The sequence below is a fragment of the Eublepharis macularius genome, chromosome 17, assembly GCF_028583425.1.
Source record: "Eublepharis macularius isolate TG4126 chromosome 17, MPM_Emac_v1.0, whole genome shotgun sequence".
NCBI classification, from domain to species: domain Eukaryota; kingdom Metazoa; phylum Chordata; class Lepidosauria; order Squamata; family Eublepharidae; genus Eublepharis; species Eublepharis macularius.
In genome coordinates this window covers 9,263,726-9,280,069 of record NC_072806.1, presented here as the reverse complement: position 1 = coordinate 9,280,069, position 16,344 = coordinate 9,263,726, and the positions used below count along the sequence as shown (strand labels likewise).

Below are 16,344 nucleotides of genomic sequence, written 5' to 3'. Positions count from 1 at the left end.
TCCTCAAAAAATCATATCAAACTAGAATAGCAGTCTGGCCTGTCGGCTTTTAAGTACTATGGGGACATTTTTGTGGTGCCTCTGAGAAATGTTTTCTACACGGTCTCACAATACACAGAGGAAGAAAAATGCAGGGGTGGGTGAGTGCAGGGAACTGGGAACCAGAAGGCAAGGGAGAGGCACAGGGAGGAACAATGAACAGGAACAGCAGAGTCAAACGGGCAATGATTGCATCAAATGGGAGGTGACATGAGGGCAAGCCAAGGTGACGTTATATCTCCCACCTCCTTTTACTTGTGCAATCATTTGCACTCCAAATGATTGCACAAGTAAAACTACCACACCAATGAAGTTGATATGTCCAGCCTGCACCCCTTCCCCTGCTATAAATGTTGTGTGACCTCTTTCCTCCTTCAAGAGTCACAAACTTTACAAATAAACCTCCATGCACACACTGTGCGTGCTCCATGTCCCCATCAGGCCAAAACAAAGCATCCTCCACCCCATTAAAATCCTGACGGCGACTCTCATGTTTGTAGCACCAACAGCCGAGCTCCTGGACTTTTCTTTTGCATCGATACTGGCTGCATCCCTTTGCAGCCAGTTTCCATGGCGACCGTTGACTTCAAGGGAAGTATTATCAGAGTTTAAAGGAATGGAGCTGGGACTTCAAAACAAAGCGAGGGGCAACACGTCCATGCATCTTCCCCAAAAAGTGGCCTGACTGCCCGGGAGTGAATTTCATAGCAGCACAAACTCCATATTCCCCTTTAAGAGGAAGGGGAGGTGCCACTCAATACAGCTGCTCTTCCAGAAGGGTTTCAGGTGGGTAGCTGTGTTGGTCTGCAGTAGATGAGCAAGGTTTGAGTCTACTCCAACCACTATCTCTATCTACGAGGTGCCACCCTGGTTTTTTGGCCAGGTGAGTGGGGGGGGGGGCGCAGAGGGTGAAAGCGGGGAATCCCCTGCTCCCACTGGCAGACTAGTAACCCTAATTCTACCCCACCGAGATCCCTTCCCTCCCCAAACCCCAGTCTCCCCAGTCTCCACTCCCAATCTCTAGGAATTTCCCAGGCCAGAGCTGCCAAACCTATTTGGAGGGTGGGATCCCGAGATTAGAGACCTCATAATGCCCTGAGGTGCAGGAGAATCCCCGCTTTCACCCTCTGTCCCCACCACCACCACTCACCTGGCCAAAAAACCAGGGTGGCACCTCACCAGGTAGGGAGTGACCAGGTGCTCTCTTTAGATTTGATTCCCCACTTCCCCGTTTCTCCGTTCACACAGAGACCAGTGTTGGCTCTGTCCCACGCAGCAATAGACCCTTACTGATGAGAGAGCTGCATGTCCTTAGATAGACTTAACAAAAAGATATGCAAATCCACAATCCCACGACTGGACTCGCAGCTGGCTGCCACTTTACAAACAGAGGAAAGCTAATTGATAAATCCTTTGAGAAGAACGAGGATATTTATCACCCATTCAATTATCCACTAGCAGAGCCACTCTTTCAAGGCCAGCCAGGTCTGTCAGGAAAATAAACTCCAAACCACCACCAGGGAAGCTTTCAGTCATTAAAAAGCTGTGCTGGAGATTAAAAATAGACCCCGTGTTTTATTTACTGTTGACAAGTTCTCTGGATTTTTCGCTGCGACAGATTGGCGTGCCTCCACAGCCAAGCCAAAACAACCAACCGTTATCATTTTCCAAAGCTCTAAAGCCTAAACTCTACTTGCTCTTATGACATTTGGCATCCTTAAAAAGCTTTTTTTTTAAATGGGAGGCTTGATCTTGTGGGCCAACTTGGTGGTTTCAAGGTGCAATCCAATGACAGTACCCCTCGCATGCACAAATCCCAAAATGTATTCATTTATGATATTTTTACTCTGCGTATGCGTGGGGGGAAAATACGCCAGAAGAAGGAGAGAATCTGCATTGAAAAGTTCCTGAAGCACCATAAAAGAAATGTCAAAATGCAACTACAACAAATGAGTGCAAAGGCTTTGCAAATCTCCAGGCACTGCAGGGAAGAAAGGATACACCCCAAAATGTTTCCATGGAGGAACACTTTAAGAGCGAAGCATCCTCTTGTAAATGTGACTCTACACCTTCCTGGTGGGTAGCTAACAGAAGGTGGGGCTGCGAGTTACTGCCCTGTGAAGCTCGACTGGGTTCCATCATGTCTTCTGTGCATTTAATATCTATATGAAATAGGTGCAAGTAAGCAACTGGGGACCTGTGGCTCAGTGGTAGAGCACTGGGTTGGCATGCAGGAGGTTCCAGGTTCAATCCCCGGCATCTCCGTTAAAAGGATCCAGTGATGTGAAAGACCTCTACCTGAGTCCTTGGAGAGTGGATGAGACTGACTATGGTAGTCCTTGTGTTGTGAGCGCACTGCCACCACCATGCTAATGATACACAGCTTTATTTTCCTTTCTCCCCTCCCCTTTCTATCTTATACTAAAGAGATAGCATTGTGAACCACAATTTAAAAGTAGAACACGTGCATCCAGAGGGCAGCTGCCAATCAAAGCCCAGATTGCATTAACTGTATGTTCAGGAATAGGACAACCCTTCTAGAACAGCATTGCTTGAGAAGGATAGGATGGGGAATGCATGATTAAATGTTGCCAGAAGTGGTCTTAGTGATCGGGTCCCTGGGCAAAAGTCCAGGATGGGGGCCAAGAACAGGGCTGCCAACCTCCAGGTGAGACCAGGAGATCTCCCAGTACTACAAGTGATCTCCAGCCAACAGAGGTAAGTTCACCTGGAGAAAATGGCTGCTTTGGAAGGTGGACTTTATGGCATTATACCCTGGCGCAGAGTGGTAAGTTGCAGTACTGCAGCCCAAGCTCTGCTCACGACCTGAGTTCGATTCTGGCGGAAGCTGGGTTTAGGTAGCCGGCTCAAGGTTGACTCAGCCTTCCATCCTTCTGAGGTTGGTAAAATGAGTACCCAGTTTCCTGGCAGTAAAGTGTAGATGACTGGGGAAGGCAATGGCAAACCACCCTGTAAAAAAAAGTCTGCCAAGAAAACGTTGTGATGCAACGTCCCCCCATGAGTCAGTAATGACTCGGTGCTTGCACAGGGGGCTACCTTTACTATTTTTACTTTTTGGAAGATGGACTTTATGGCATTATACCCTGCTGAGGTCTCTCCCCTCCTCAACCCCCATTATCCTTAGTCTCCACCACCAAAATCTCCTGGAATTTCCCAACCCAGAACTGGTAACCCAACCTGAGAATCACTGCCTAAGCCACCCAACCAGCCTCCTACCAGAACCAAGCAAGGGGTGGCCCTCACCCTGTGTGACCCCCACATCGGGGAGGTGCAAGCAGTGGCAGGTGCTTGCTCTTCTTCTTTTCTCCCTCCCTTGGGGGGAGGTAGGGTCAGCCCCCCCCCCCACAAGCACAGGACCCAGCGCAGCTGCCTTTGTTGTTGTCCTTTGACTAAGACTACCTCTGAGTATTGCCCACATCAAAAAGCCAAGCTAAGCCCTGCCAATAGAGAGCTAGCATGCCAGGGGGAGGGGGAGATCTAGCCGAGGGCCATTTGGAGAATGTTAGACGGCATGCCATTTTGCCCTCCAAATTTATACAGTGCAATTTCCAAACAAAGCTCTCCTTATGCTGCGCATTAACTTTTTATTAAAACCGCCGCGTTCCAATCAGCATCTTCTCCATTTAATCAACATCATCATAAAAACATCAATCGGGATTTTAAATGAGATTCTCTGCATTACTCGTACCACCAGACTTCAGCACGGGTAACAAGGGATGCTATGTTCCAGTCACTGCCTCCGTTTTACACCGCAGTAAACTTACAGGTATCATACAAAAGAATGCATAGTGCCCCAAATTCCAAGAGCAATTACACTCACAGCCAACTTGGGGCACACTCGTATTTTCTTAAAGAAGCCAACTAAACACAATAACTGTCTTGAGGCAGACACACAAAAATAAGAGAAAATCCCTGGTACCAAAAAAACATCTGGACACATCCAAAGAGTGAATGCAGCACACCAGAAACTAGATGAAAGAGGAACCATCATAAGGCAGAAGCTCTTACAACCACTTGAGGTCAAGTGGCTTGACTTTCCTGTGCTTTTGTTAGCAAACTGCAAACATCCAGAGAATCCAAAGTATGCTGCAAGAGAAGAGGCAGGCAAGGACAGATGTCCTAATTCATAGTGGGAGCATATAGTATAGTTAAGGGCTTCCCTCCAGAAAAACTGAGCAGGATTAATTGAATGGGAGAACCTTCAAGAGGTAGCAAAGAATTCACTATGACAACGCAGCAATTTCTTTCTATCAAAGCTCTCAAATCTACAAAAGATGGAGCGTGACTCCATGCCACTGGCACGCAAAGATAATCCGGAGGAAAGGGTGTGCCGCTGAGGACATTTTCATACACTTGTGCACTTCTCAGTCATTCCCTTTCTATAATCAGCTACAAGCTGAATTCAAATCGGGGTTCCACGTGTCAATTATATTCTGCTATATTCTCCATAAAAAATCCAGCAACGCCCAAGCTTTCTACAAGCAAGATAGTACAATGTGTTTACTTGGAAATAGGTCACACTCAGGAAATGCTGTGCTTCTCCCTACAACTGACTCTTTAAATTTTGCTCTTTCGTTATACTCCTGCTGCTCTGCTCAGTTAGCTACCTCCTCTTCATTCTTGGTACACACAATATTCTTGACTTCATCCTCAATTATCACTTCTCGTTCCCTGAGAATGGAGGCTGTAATTACTGTTTTTTTTTTCCTTTGCAGCCAAAGCAACTGCCGATTTTTAATATCAGCCGCACATTCCCTTAACCTTTTTCATTCACATGTCAGTTCTGGAAAAAAGCAAGAGGGCAACAGGGAAAACAATGTCATGCAACACAACAGTTATCGACAAAATAATGCAGATTCAACATGGAAGCAGAATGGACAAAGATATCAATGACTAGTATGGAAACAACCTCATATTCCCCAAAAACGTGGGCTTCGTGCAATAACTTGGCTTCCAAAGTTAAGCCAACTGTATTTCAAGAACTACACAATTCAACAGTGTAATAAATTCATAACTTTTTTACAATTTACAAAAGCTTTACAAAAGCAAAATCCTCACCCAGGGGCAATTCCTGGTTTGCTGCAAGCGAGTATTCGTCTACGAGCATCTAATGCGGCAGTCAAATTTGTCTTACCTACTGTGATGCTGTTCACAGAAAGGAAGTGCCGGCAGTTTTCACTCTTGGGTGAAGAGTCTTCCGGATGTCCAAGATCCGCTAGCATGGTATCTAGAACTGAGAGCACCAAAACGGAGAATCTCCTCTTTCTCAAATTGGTCACAGCGTGTGTGAGGTTGTCAGATAGAAACACCATGGAATTTCAGGCATAACATTTGCTCCTAGTGAGAACAGCATCCAGTGAAAGCGGAGATCTCTCGTAAGGGTGAGACAGAACTTCAGGGCTTCCTTTGAAATTGTTTAGAGAAAGAAGCAAGCCTAGAGTCCAAGAACCAGAATGCAGGAACTCGTCTCAGTCCAATTTTCTACCAAGCCTTCAACTTTAAAGGGCAAAGGATAAAGAGACAGGCTTCAGCAAACGTTCACATTGGCTTAATCTTCTTCTAAGGCCTTTTACCCTGAGTTTGTTTTCCATTGAATGTTTAAAGGTGACCTCTTCCAGTCGTTTGTTTTCTTGAGCAAGTTATATACCTGGAAAACAAAACCCAAACACACAAATATGAGATTGTTCACTTGGGTATTTGTGGGAGAGAGTGCCCTCAAATCATAGCTAACTTAGGGTGACCCTTAGTGGGGTTTTAAAGGCAACAGACTAATAGAGGTGGTTAGCTGTTGCCTGCTTCTGCAACCCTCGTCTTTGTTGGAGGTCTCCCATCCCATTACTAAAAGGCCGACCTTGCTTAGCTTCTGAGATCTGACGAGATCGGGTTCACCTGGGCTATCCAGGTCAGGGCACTTGGGTATTTATTTATTTATTAAATGCATTTATTAAAAAGTATATTCCAGCTTTTTATTCACACTGTACACATAAACTGGTTTCAGGCCTTTTCAGTGGTCATGACACCCAACCAAGATACCATGTGAAATGTAATGCAGAGTCTTTTCACACAGAATCATAGAATAATAGGGTTGGAAGGGAACTCCAGGGTCATCTAGTCCAACCCCCTGCACAATGCAGGAAATTCACCTCCCCTTCCCCCCACACACAACCCAGTGACCCTTGCTCCATGTCCAGAAAATGGCAAAACACTGTCAAGATCCCTAACCGAACTGGCCTGGGGAAAATTGCTGCCTGACTCCAAGGTGGTGATTGGCATTACCCTGGGCATGTAAGAAGAGGCCACAAGAACTAAGCCCTGATGTAACCCTTCCTGCCGCAACAGTGTAACAGAGGTCCAGCCCAGATTCCTGGGAATAAACCCAGCGAGATATTTAAACTGATTCCCCAGTAATTTTAAGATCCGCAGTGCGCCTACACACTGTATCTTATGTTAGGTTCAAACAGTATATTACACAGACGATCCCTTGATCAGCTATACTGATTAGTTTTTATCAGGGCTTTTTTTCAGCTGGAACGCGGTGGAACAGAGTTCCAGAACCTCTTGAAAATGGTCATATGACTGGTGGCCCTGCCCCCTGATCTCCAGAGAGAGGGGAGTTCAGATTGCCCTCCGCACCGCTGTCTGGAGATCAGGGGGTGGGGCCACCAGCCATGTGACCATTTTCTCCGAGGGCAACCCACTGAGTTCCAGCACCTCTTTTCCCAGAAAAAAACGCCCTGGTTTTTATCATTATAAAGCAGACCTCAGGGAGATGCCAATTCGGGTAGGGAAGCAGGGATGGTGCTGGTAACTCTTCTTTCCCCACATTTTTTCAATAGTTGCCCAGGGTTCATGTGAGTGTGATTGACTTCTATTTGCCCCAGCAGTGGGAGGAGAACTGCCTGTTTTTTTCCCCTGCCAGTGCTGATAGCAGCTCCAAGCAGGGACGCTGGAGATTTTGCGGTAAACGCATTCAGTGGTCGAACTTCACCATTGAATGGTAGAATGGTAGAAACGCATTCAATGGCAGAATGTTCAAAGGTAGCGAGTGATCAGATGTGAGCCCATCACTTGGTCTACTCAGTTCATGACGAGCAGCCACGGATGCCTGCTGAACCAGTTTACATTGGGTTTTTTCCCCTAAACTGTGCATGCACGAAGAGATTGCTAATTCAAACTAATCGGCAGCCATGAGCATCACTAAAGACGACTTAGATGAACACCGAAGGGTAGGATTTATTGATTTGCGAGTGATCTAATTGTTTATTCAAACAGTTGCCTACTGAGCAGAGCAGTTATGCAGCACGGATGGGGAGGGAGTAGACTTTGTCACAGTGTTTATGAGCCAGAGGCCATCAAGTTCTCGATACCAATTCAAAATTACAAATGAATGAACATCAGCGAGGCACATGCCATATAAAAGCAAACATTAAAGAAGCTACATATTTCAGCGAAAGCAGTAGACCTCAATCGGGCTTTGTGAGAGCCTGCATGCATAAAAAGCTAATTGCGCTATACTTTACAGTTAGTAAGGAATACAGAGAAAAAACCTGCTGAACACCCACAAGCATATCAATGAACTACTGAACTGCTCGTCAAAAAATTTTCTCTCTGTTCGCAACTGGCAAACAAGGCGCGAACCCAGCTTGCAGAAGGGCTTATTTTTATCAGGAAAATGGTGATGGGGAAAACACCTCTCATCCGATTATCCTGGTCCAAATCAGCCTCTCCACCCCTGCTTTTTAACATATGTTTGGTGATTCGATCACAGATCTCCCATGCAATGTATAGCTTGTATTACCAGGGAGAAGCATTCGAAGCATGTACTTGGGAAGACTCTACCACTCTGAGGTGGTAAGGTCCTAAGTGAATTACGGACATGTCTTTTTGGATCCTGGGACTGGGCTTTACAAATAGCACTTATAGACCCTATTACATTGTTTATTGAAATGTCCTTGAAAATGGACTGTAGTGGACTCACACTGTGTAATCTGCCTTGAGCCCCAGTGAGAAAGGTGGACTATAAATAATGTAAATAAATAAAATCCAGCCTTAGCTATGGCTTGGATGGATGGTTCTGTAAGAAAAAAAAAATCAGGTCTTCTCATTGCTTAGAAGAATTATGTAAAAGATACAGATGCATTTTATTGAGTTATAAACTATCAGGAGGCCAGAAGGAAGATTTGGTGAGAGCATGCACATGTATGGAGAATTGTACAGCCTTGATTACCTGCCCTAAGGCTTCCTGCATTGACACATAAATGCCAACAATAAAGAAGGCCTCAAGAGCAAACCAACACATTGGAATTCTATTCAAAAATGGCACACAGGCAAATATTCCTCCTGCTAGCTCAACCAAATGACTTCACCCCATTCATGTCTAATGTATATTTGCTCATGTTTAGTAAGACCTTTGTATGCCTATTATGCATTGGTTGAATGATTCATTTTTGCATGCCATTCCATTTCCATGCCCTTCTATTATGTCTCTTCTGTATTTCCTACTTTACACGATGTTTATATTTCAGAAAGCGAGGCGGGGGGGGGGGGGACTTTTCATCACTTTTTTAAAAAGTTTCTTAACTCTTAATGATCAAGGTCTGAAGTCCTACAGTCCTAAATTATAAATAATGCTACCTTCTCCCAAGTCTCAGAACTACACAGGCCTCTTTCTTCCATCTCCTGTCCAAGTCACCAGCCTCTACAGCTGCCAGCCTCCAGGTGATGGCTGAAGAGCTCTCAGGATTACACCTGATTTCCAGGCAACAGAGACCAGTTCCCCTGAAGAAAATGCCTGCTTTGGAATGTGGACTCTATGGCATTATACCCTGCTGAGGTCACTCCCCTCCCTAAACTCTGCCCTCCTAATCTCCAGGAATTCCCCTACCCAGAGCTGGCAACCATAGCATCTCCTTTTAATTCCTGTCCCTCCACAAATTCCTTTATCACATGAAATTAGAAGCTAGGGGGGGAAAGATAGCTCCTGTAGCACTTTTGGCTTCCACCAGCTCTTCTCTCTTAATTTTTAAAGATTAAAAAAAAAGTTACAGGTATATACATATAAAAATCCTGTTGACCAGAATATATCCCACTGAAATTCTAAAGATTTCACAACATGCATTTAATACGTAGTTATTCCAATAAGGTAATGAACGCTTGCCATTTCCTTGCGTCTATTATCTTTTTTAATACCTCTTTTGGTTAAGAGGTTGATTATTTCAATGGGCTTAGACTGGAGTAACTCTGCTTAGGATTTCACTGTTAGTCCAGACATTATACATAACCATGGTTCAGACTCCAAGCCCTGGTTTGAGCTTCCAAACCTACAACAGCCAAACCACAGTTCAGACTGGCTTTTATTTTCTCCTGTTCTCACCATCCAGCTTCATAAATTCACTCTCTGTGATGCAGCAACCATTTGGAAGCAAAACAATAAATCATGAACTTTCATCCCAACCATACACTGAACCACAGTTAGCTCAAGCCCGCTTTAAACCACGGTTTCTGATTGGCCAGCCAATTGCTTTATCAATTCAGACATTGTGCCAAAACATAGCTCCGCTTCATCAATCATCGTTTGCCGCGATGGCTGAAATGAATCATTACATGATGAACTTAGTCATGAAGTGCTAATTTAGCCATCGCTACATATTCATGAAACTTATTCTTTGCTCAGACTTCCCAACATTTAGCATAAAGAGTTCTTGCAGCTGCTACCAGATGAGGCCTTTGCCGATTAGTTGCCGAGCCCTAGAATCTTGTCTCAACATGTGCTTCACATGAATACGATGATGGAGTGCTGGAGCAACCTTCAGCGAAGGGAAGGCACCGAGACACTATTAGCAATGCAATGGGTGTGTGTGTGTGGATGCCACACTTGTTGCAATACACAGCAGTTAGAATGCGCTGGATAGGAGGTGACAGGAAGTTCTACTTTCCCCCACCTGCAGTGGAGGACAGAAGTTCCTTGCCTTGCTCCATTCACAAGCTTTTCCTTCTCTGTTTTCTGCTTTACTGAATTCCCTTTGAGCTGAGGATGAGTTATGTTTTTAAAAAGGGGGACCTGCAAACAATAAAGTGATTTCACAGTTACTGGACCCATGGTAAGGAGTGGATTGATAAAATTAATACAGTGTAAACGGGGGTGGACTCACCATTTGACTTACAGGAAAAGTTCCTGGTAGGGTTGCCAGCTCCAGGTTGGGAAATTCCTGGAGATTTTGAGGGTGGAGCCTGGAGATGGCTGAGTTTGAGGAGGGAAGAGAACTTAGCAGTGTATAATGCCATATAGTCCACCATCCAAAACAGCCACTTTTCTCCAGGGGAACTGATTTCTATAGCCTGGAGATCAGTTGCAATTCCGGGAGATCTCCAGCCATTACCTGGAGGTTGGCAACCTTAGTTCCTGGTGGGTCACTGCTACAGTTGGGTCAGGTGGGCCAGTGCTAGGTTGGGAAATTCCTGGAGATTTGGGGGTGGAGCCCAGAGAACGCAAGGTTTGTTGAGGGGAAGGATCTCAATGAGGTAGAGTGCCATTTTTTCCCAGGGAAATTTATCCCTGTAGTTTAGAGATCTGTTGTAATTCCAGGAGAACTCCCCAACTGGAGTTTAGTAACTCTAGCCATTGCCTTGGAGGGCCACTGGGAACAAGCAGACCTCAAGCCCAGTAGCTCCGCAGGGCCATTTAGCTGAGGCATGGACGGTGGTATTAACAATGGGTGTCGACACACCCACCGACTCTTCCTCTACAGCTACCATCTTGTAAACACCTCTGGTTGATCTCAGATGAGTACCTCTGCAGGGCCATCTTGTAGTACCACAAGTGCTACCCAAATTGCCTTGATCCTGGGCCAGCTTAACTTCCCAATCCATTCTGGAGTATAATCAAGACCACAGGAACTTCACTTGGAACACCAACGTTGGCCAAGAGTTTCCTCAAGAGGAGTCCCGTGTACTGATTCTTTGAATGGGTTTCTTCACGGTTGTGCTCAAGTACCTGTGCTATGCTCAGAAAAAGAGTTTGCAAGGATAATCAGGGAATTCTTGGTCTTGCAAAAGAAATACACATGATCCCTAATCACGGAGATGAAAGCTCTACGCAAAGAAATCTCAGTTCACTAATCTCAGTTAACTAATCATATCAGTTTTAGCCATTTGATTGAATGATTACATTTGCAAGTGAGAAAACGCAGACTTAATTGGATTACATGTCGATGAGTGCACTGCCCATCACTATGTGATCTCATTAACAGCCCTATGCTATACATGTTTACTTAAAAGTAGAAAAGAGCGAGTGTCCAGTAGCACCTATAAGACGAACAAAATTTGTGGTAAGGTATGAGCTTTCGTGAGTCACAGCTCACATCTTGTCGTAGGGTATAAGCTTTCATGAGTCACAGCTCACGAAAGCTCATACCACAAATGGTGTTCATCTTATAGGTGATAACGGACTCTTGCTCTTTTCTACTACTACAGATAGACTAGCATGGCTACCCATCTTGATCTATGTTTACTCAAAAGTCCCATTTTGTTCAATGGGTTTTATTCCCAAATTGCAAGTGCTTAAATATGTGGCAGCACTAGTCACTAGTTTTAAGAAAGCTACAAAATGTCTTCCAACGTGCCCTGAAACAACTTTTTTGTTCTTTCCATCCCACCTTTACTTAAAATCTAGAAGAGAGCAGGGGAACTTAAAAGTGCACTATTTTGTAACATTCTGCACTCACTATTTTGTGTTATTTTGGTTGATTCCAGTGAGAAGGCGTTGGGCTATTGCTGGTTTTAGAATGTGTGTTTTTTTCATAGCTACCTATCAGTAGATAATGGGAAGCTAGAGGCTAACTGATCATACTGGTAAAGAACCATTAAGACAGATCATCGCTCTTTAATAATACTCTTTCCTGCTCATTTCCAGTTGTGTGCCTCTGTAGTGCTGGGTACTCTAGGAGGGTGTGGAAGGGGAAATCTTAAGGGGAATCTTTGTCAGCACAGTCAACTGTTAGCTTAAGGGATTGTCCTCAAGTGAGAGATTCCGCTGGAATGAAGTCTCCGCACTTCAAATGCTCATTCCAAACAAAGTTTTCTGCACTGGCTGCATTGTGAAGATAAGGATTCTTCAAGGACTGCTGAGAGAAGACAAACCAGAAATTATTTTTCCTACTACCCGTCCTTGTTATCTTTGGAAAAGTCTACACAAAGATTTAGTCTCCTGTACACAGCTCTGAGTTCCTTGGAGGAAGGGTGGGATACAAATGTACAAGATAGCTAGATAGATGCAAGTTCCCTCCTGGAATGTTGTAAAACAGGGATACGGAAGAAACAGAGGTGTTGCTTTCCTGGGTTAGCAAGGGAGCTTTGGGCGCTGGGAGCCTGCAGTCTCAGAGGAAAGAAGGAATCACAGACAAGGAGGAAGTGCTCAGATGACATTTTGTGACATGCCTGCATTGATCTGAGAGCTAAACTACAAGAGACGAATTACACAAGGGCGCTCATGTGAAGGGAGTTGCAATGTTAGCTGAGAAGCCAAGTTTTAAAAGACAGATCAGAAGGCTTTGTTAATTTCCCTCTCTACAGAGCCAGCAAAGATCACTCCTCAGAGGGTTTGTTTGTTTCCTCTTCGCCTCCTAGAAGGGGAGGTGAAACTGTCAGAGCCTTTGGGAGGTGAAGAGGACATTAGCAAACCCTCTGAGGAGCATCTTTGCTTGCTCTGTAGAGAGGAAAATTGACAAAGCCTTTTGAGCTATCTTTTAAAACTTGGCTTCCCGGCTTACATTGCAACTCCCTTCACATGTGTGTCCTCATGTAATTCGTCTCTTGTAGTTTAACTTTGAGCTAGCCACTTGGGCCTTGAGTGGAATCAGACCCCACAAACCTGCTAACAAAACCCAACATATTTCACAATCATGTATGGAGGACCATGGCAGGAAACAGGAGGGAGTGCAGGAGTTTAGACTCGGGGAGGGGGTAAAACAGTACCTTAGATTTCTCATCTCTGTCGATTGGGAACCAAAATCCCAATTTTGATTTGGCTTCTCCCTTGCATGAATGGAACCAACTGCTTTCTGTACACAAACAGCAAATTTTTTCCGTAAAATGTGTTCAGATTTCAACATTATTTGTGCCAGTATATCAGCATCATACACGGTGTGCCTATTCTATATATAAATGTGCATTATTCATATAAATTTCATATAAAAACCATACACTATGTATGCACAACATCAGTGAACCTACAATACCAATATGAGACACAAAAGTGTTGACAAAAACATAAATGAATATATTTGTCACAGAGAAAATCGGAATCCCACTTGTAGTTTATTTTTTATTTATTTATGTTATTTATATTCCGCCTTTCTCACTGAGACTCAAGACGGATTATATTTAGTTTTTCCTTTATTTTCTTTCTCTATGACTTCTTTTTCTTCTTCTTATTCTCCCTTTCCTGATTTCTTCTTTTACGTTTATATGTATTGTTAGTTTGGTTTGTTAGATGATTTTGCTTTTAATTTTTATGTATTATTTATTACTCAAATAAATAAAAAATATATAAACAAAATATATAAATGAATATAAAAAGAAATAGGGTTTTGTTTGCTCATCCCTAAACAGCCCCACGACCTTCTCCCCTCCTTCTCCTCCCCATCCTCTCTGGGAGCAGCTTCAAAGTAACCAGCTGATCTCCAGGGGAATCCTGCTTGGCTCAGTCAAGGGAATACATATCTGTCATAAGGCTGGAATTCCTCTGATGTATCCGCTGTGGCCAAAACGGCCGTGCTCTGTTGTCAAGGTAACTGGGCAATCACCTCATGTCACATCCCCTCTCTTCAGAGCATTGCTTCCCCCCAGTCTCAGCTGTGGGGCTGCCTCTGTTCCCATTCCTCAGATATAATGCAATATTCAAACTTGGGTTCTGCTTTGAATGTGCGGCTCGAACAATTAATTTTGGATATAGCTATCCAGGCAAGAGTGGAATATTGTCCCATGTTCTAAACCCATCCTTCCATCTTGTCACTTGGAACAGTTATGGGGATGGGGGGGGGAGCTTCAACTCCAGCCAACCAACATGAAGAGGCTGTGTATCCCATTACTCAAAGCAAGCCTGCACCATTGTTCTTGATCAATGGGAAGAAAACGTTAAAAGCCTCACAGGTAAAGTTGCCGGTTGTGTTTAAACAATCACCATATAGTTCAGTCAGGGGCTGGAGCAGCTCCAATTTCCCCATCCCGGAAAAAATAATACAGAAGTTAACAAAACCTCGAATGCTCAGAAGAAACAGGGGAAGGGGGCAGGAAGCGAGAGACAAAAGGCACATGGCGAATCTGATTTATCGGATCAAGAAGCACATCAAAAGTGGAGGAAGATCAAAAGGCTAAAGACTCAAGAGAACAATACACTTTAAAAGTGTCAAGCAACAGAGATTCCACACACTCCCTCCAATCCCTGCTTTTCAACACAGCTGCTGTTCCCAACACGCCGGGTTCATTTGCACAGCACAAGCCCATCCGTCATGCAATCCAGATTGAGAGACCTCACAGGTCCAGACATGTTGCACCGTATATTCCAGGCAAGCCACAAAAGCAGGCGGTTGAAACACCAAGCGGGCAAATCCCACACATGGAGGCTTGATGAAGTGATCCGTCTCCGAAGGGACAGATTTGATGAACAATAATGTGAGCCAGGCTAGGTGGGGGAGCCAACTGGCTTGTATTAATACCCAAAGTCCTACAGATGATAGAATACAGTGCTAGAGTACATGCTAAGAACCCAGAAGGTCCTGGTTCAATTTGTGGCATCTTCTGTCAAAAGGCTCTCGGCTGGCAAACACTGGAAAAGACCTTTCTCTGCCTGAAACCCTGGAGAGCCGCTGTGAGTTGGATCAGACAATATTGAACTAGGTGGGACAATGGCTTGACTTGGTATCAGACACCATCCATCATTACATGTGCCATCAAGTATCAGCAATGCCCTCCAACTCTCTATATTGGACAAACAGGTCAGTCCCTTCGCAAAAGAAGAAATGGACGTCAATCTGATATCAAAAATCACAACATTCAAAAACCAATGGGAGAACATTTTAATCTCCCAGGACATTCCATCACTAACCTAAGAATAGTAGTTCTCACTTCAGAGGAAAATTGCAATGTGAAATTGCTGACATTGAGTTTATTTGCAAATCTGGAACAATGGATATCCAGAGATGAATCGGGACAGAGGATTTTTCTCCCCTTACAGATGCTAATTTTCTGCACTTTGCACCCCTGCTCTGTCATGCTAATTACAACATGTATTATAGCTTGTTCGCTTTCTTTCTTTTTCTTAATTAAGGGTTTTTTATAATTAAAAAAGAGAAAACATAAGGATACAATAACACAAAAACTAGCCAAATAGCTAGCATTTTGATACTCAACTTTACAATACGCTTACTACCCTCTGCCTGGACGATAAGGACCCCTTTCTTTTTCCACTCTTTATATCTGATGAAGGGAGCTCTGACTCTCGAAAGTTCGTATCATGGAAATCTAGTTGGCCTTTAAGGTGCTACTGGACCCAGCTCTTCCTAGGCAAGACAACAGTTCTCTTCTGCCATGGTCAAATCCATTCACACATACCACAGTCATTGAGCAGTGGATATGTGCATGTGTGAATCAACACTGCAACAGTGTGGTAACCAGCCATAGAAGAAAAAAATAACATCAGCATGATCTCTGTACCATTTCCTTTGAACACGTAGAGCTGCTCATAGTCTCATAACCACAGCTCATCAAATCACAAAGACGAATCTGTTGGTCTAAATAAACAATGTGCTTAAATACAGGGCCAGACGCATACTTGCAAGGTAAACCACCCTTTCAAGCCAGAGTGTGAATTAACCATCTGAGAGACCTCAAGTAGTAGTTAACTTCTCTGTTCACAGTGCCGCAACACCCTTCAAGTTATTGTTTTCGCAAAACATGTTGAATCTAAACAAATCACAGGTCTGTAGGGGAGGGATGCCATGGGTGGACCCACTTCATAAATACTTCTGATTCTGGAACCATTAACTCTGCCCCCAACGGTGAATATTGCGTGGAATTTTACAAGAACATGTTTTTAAAAAATTGTTCTCATAAATAATAATATTTGATTTATATATCACCCTTCAGGACAACTCAGAGTGGTTTACAAAGTGTGTTGTTATTATCCTCATGACAATCACCCTGTGAGGCGGGTGAGGCTGAGAGAGCTCCGAGAAGCCCCAAGGTCACTCAGCTGCCTTCAAGAGGAGTGGGGAACCAAACCCGGCT

At 44.1% G+C, this 16,344-nt stretch overlaps 1 protein-coding gene across 1 annotated transcript in view; it reads right to left on the bottom strand.

The window, feature by feature from the left end:
• PLCH2 (phospholipase C eta 2) overlaps positions 1-16,344 on the bottom strand; it is a 390,171-nt gene that overhangs the window by 352,626 nt on the left and 21,201 nt on the right. The window contains exon 2 of the mRNA XM_055001428.1: positions 5,195-5,707. Coding sequence (XP_054857403.1) covers positions 5,195-5,372 — 178 coding nt within the window. The 5' untranslated portion in view covers positions 5,373-5,707. The remainder of the gene's footprint in view (positions 1-5,194; positions 5,708-16,344) is intronic.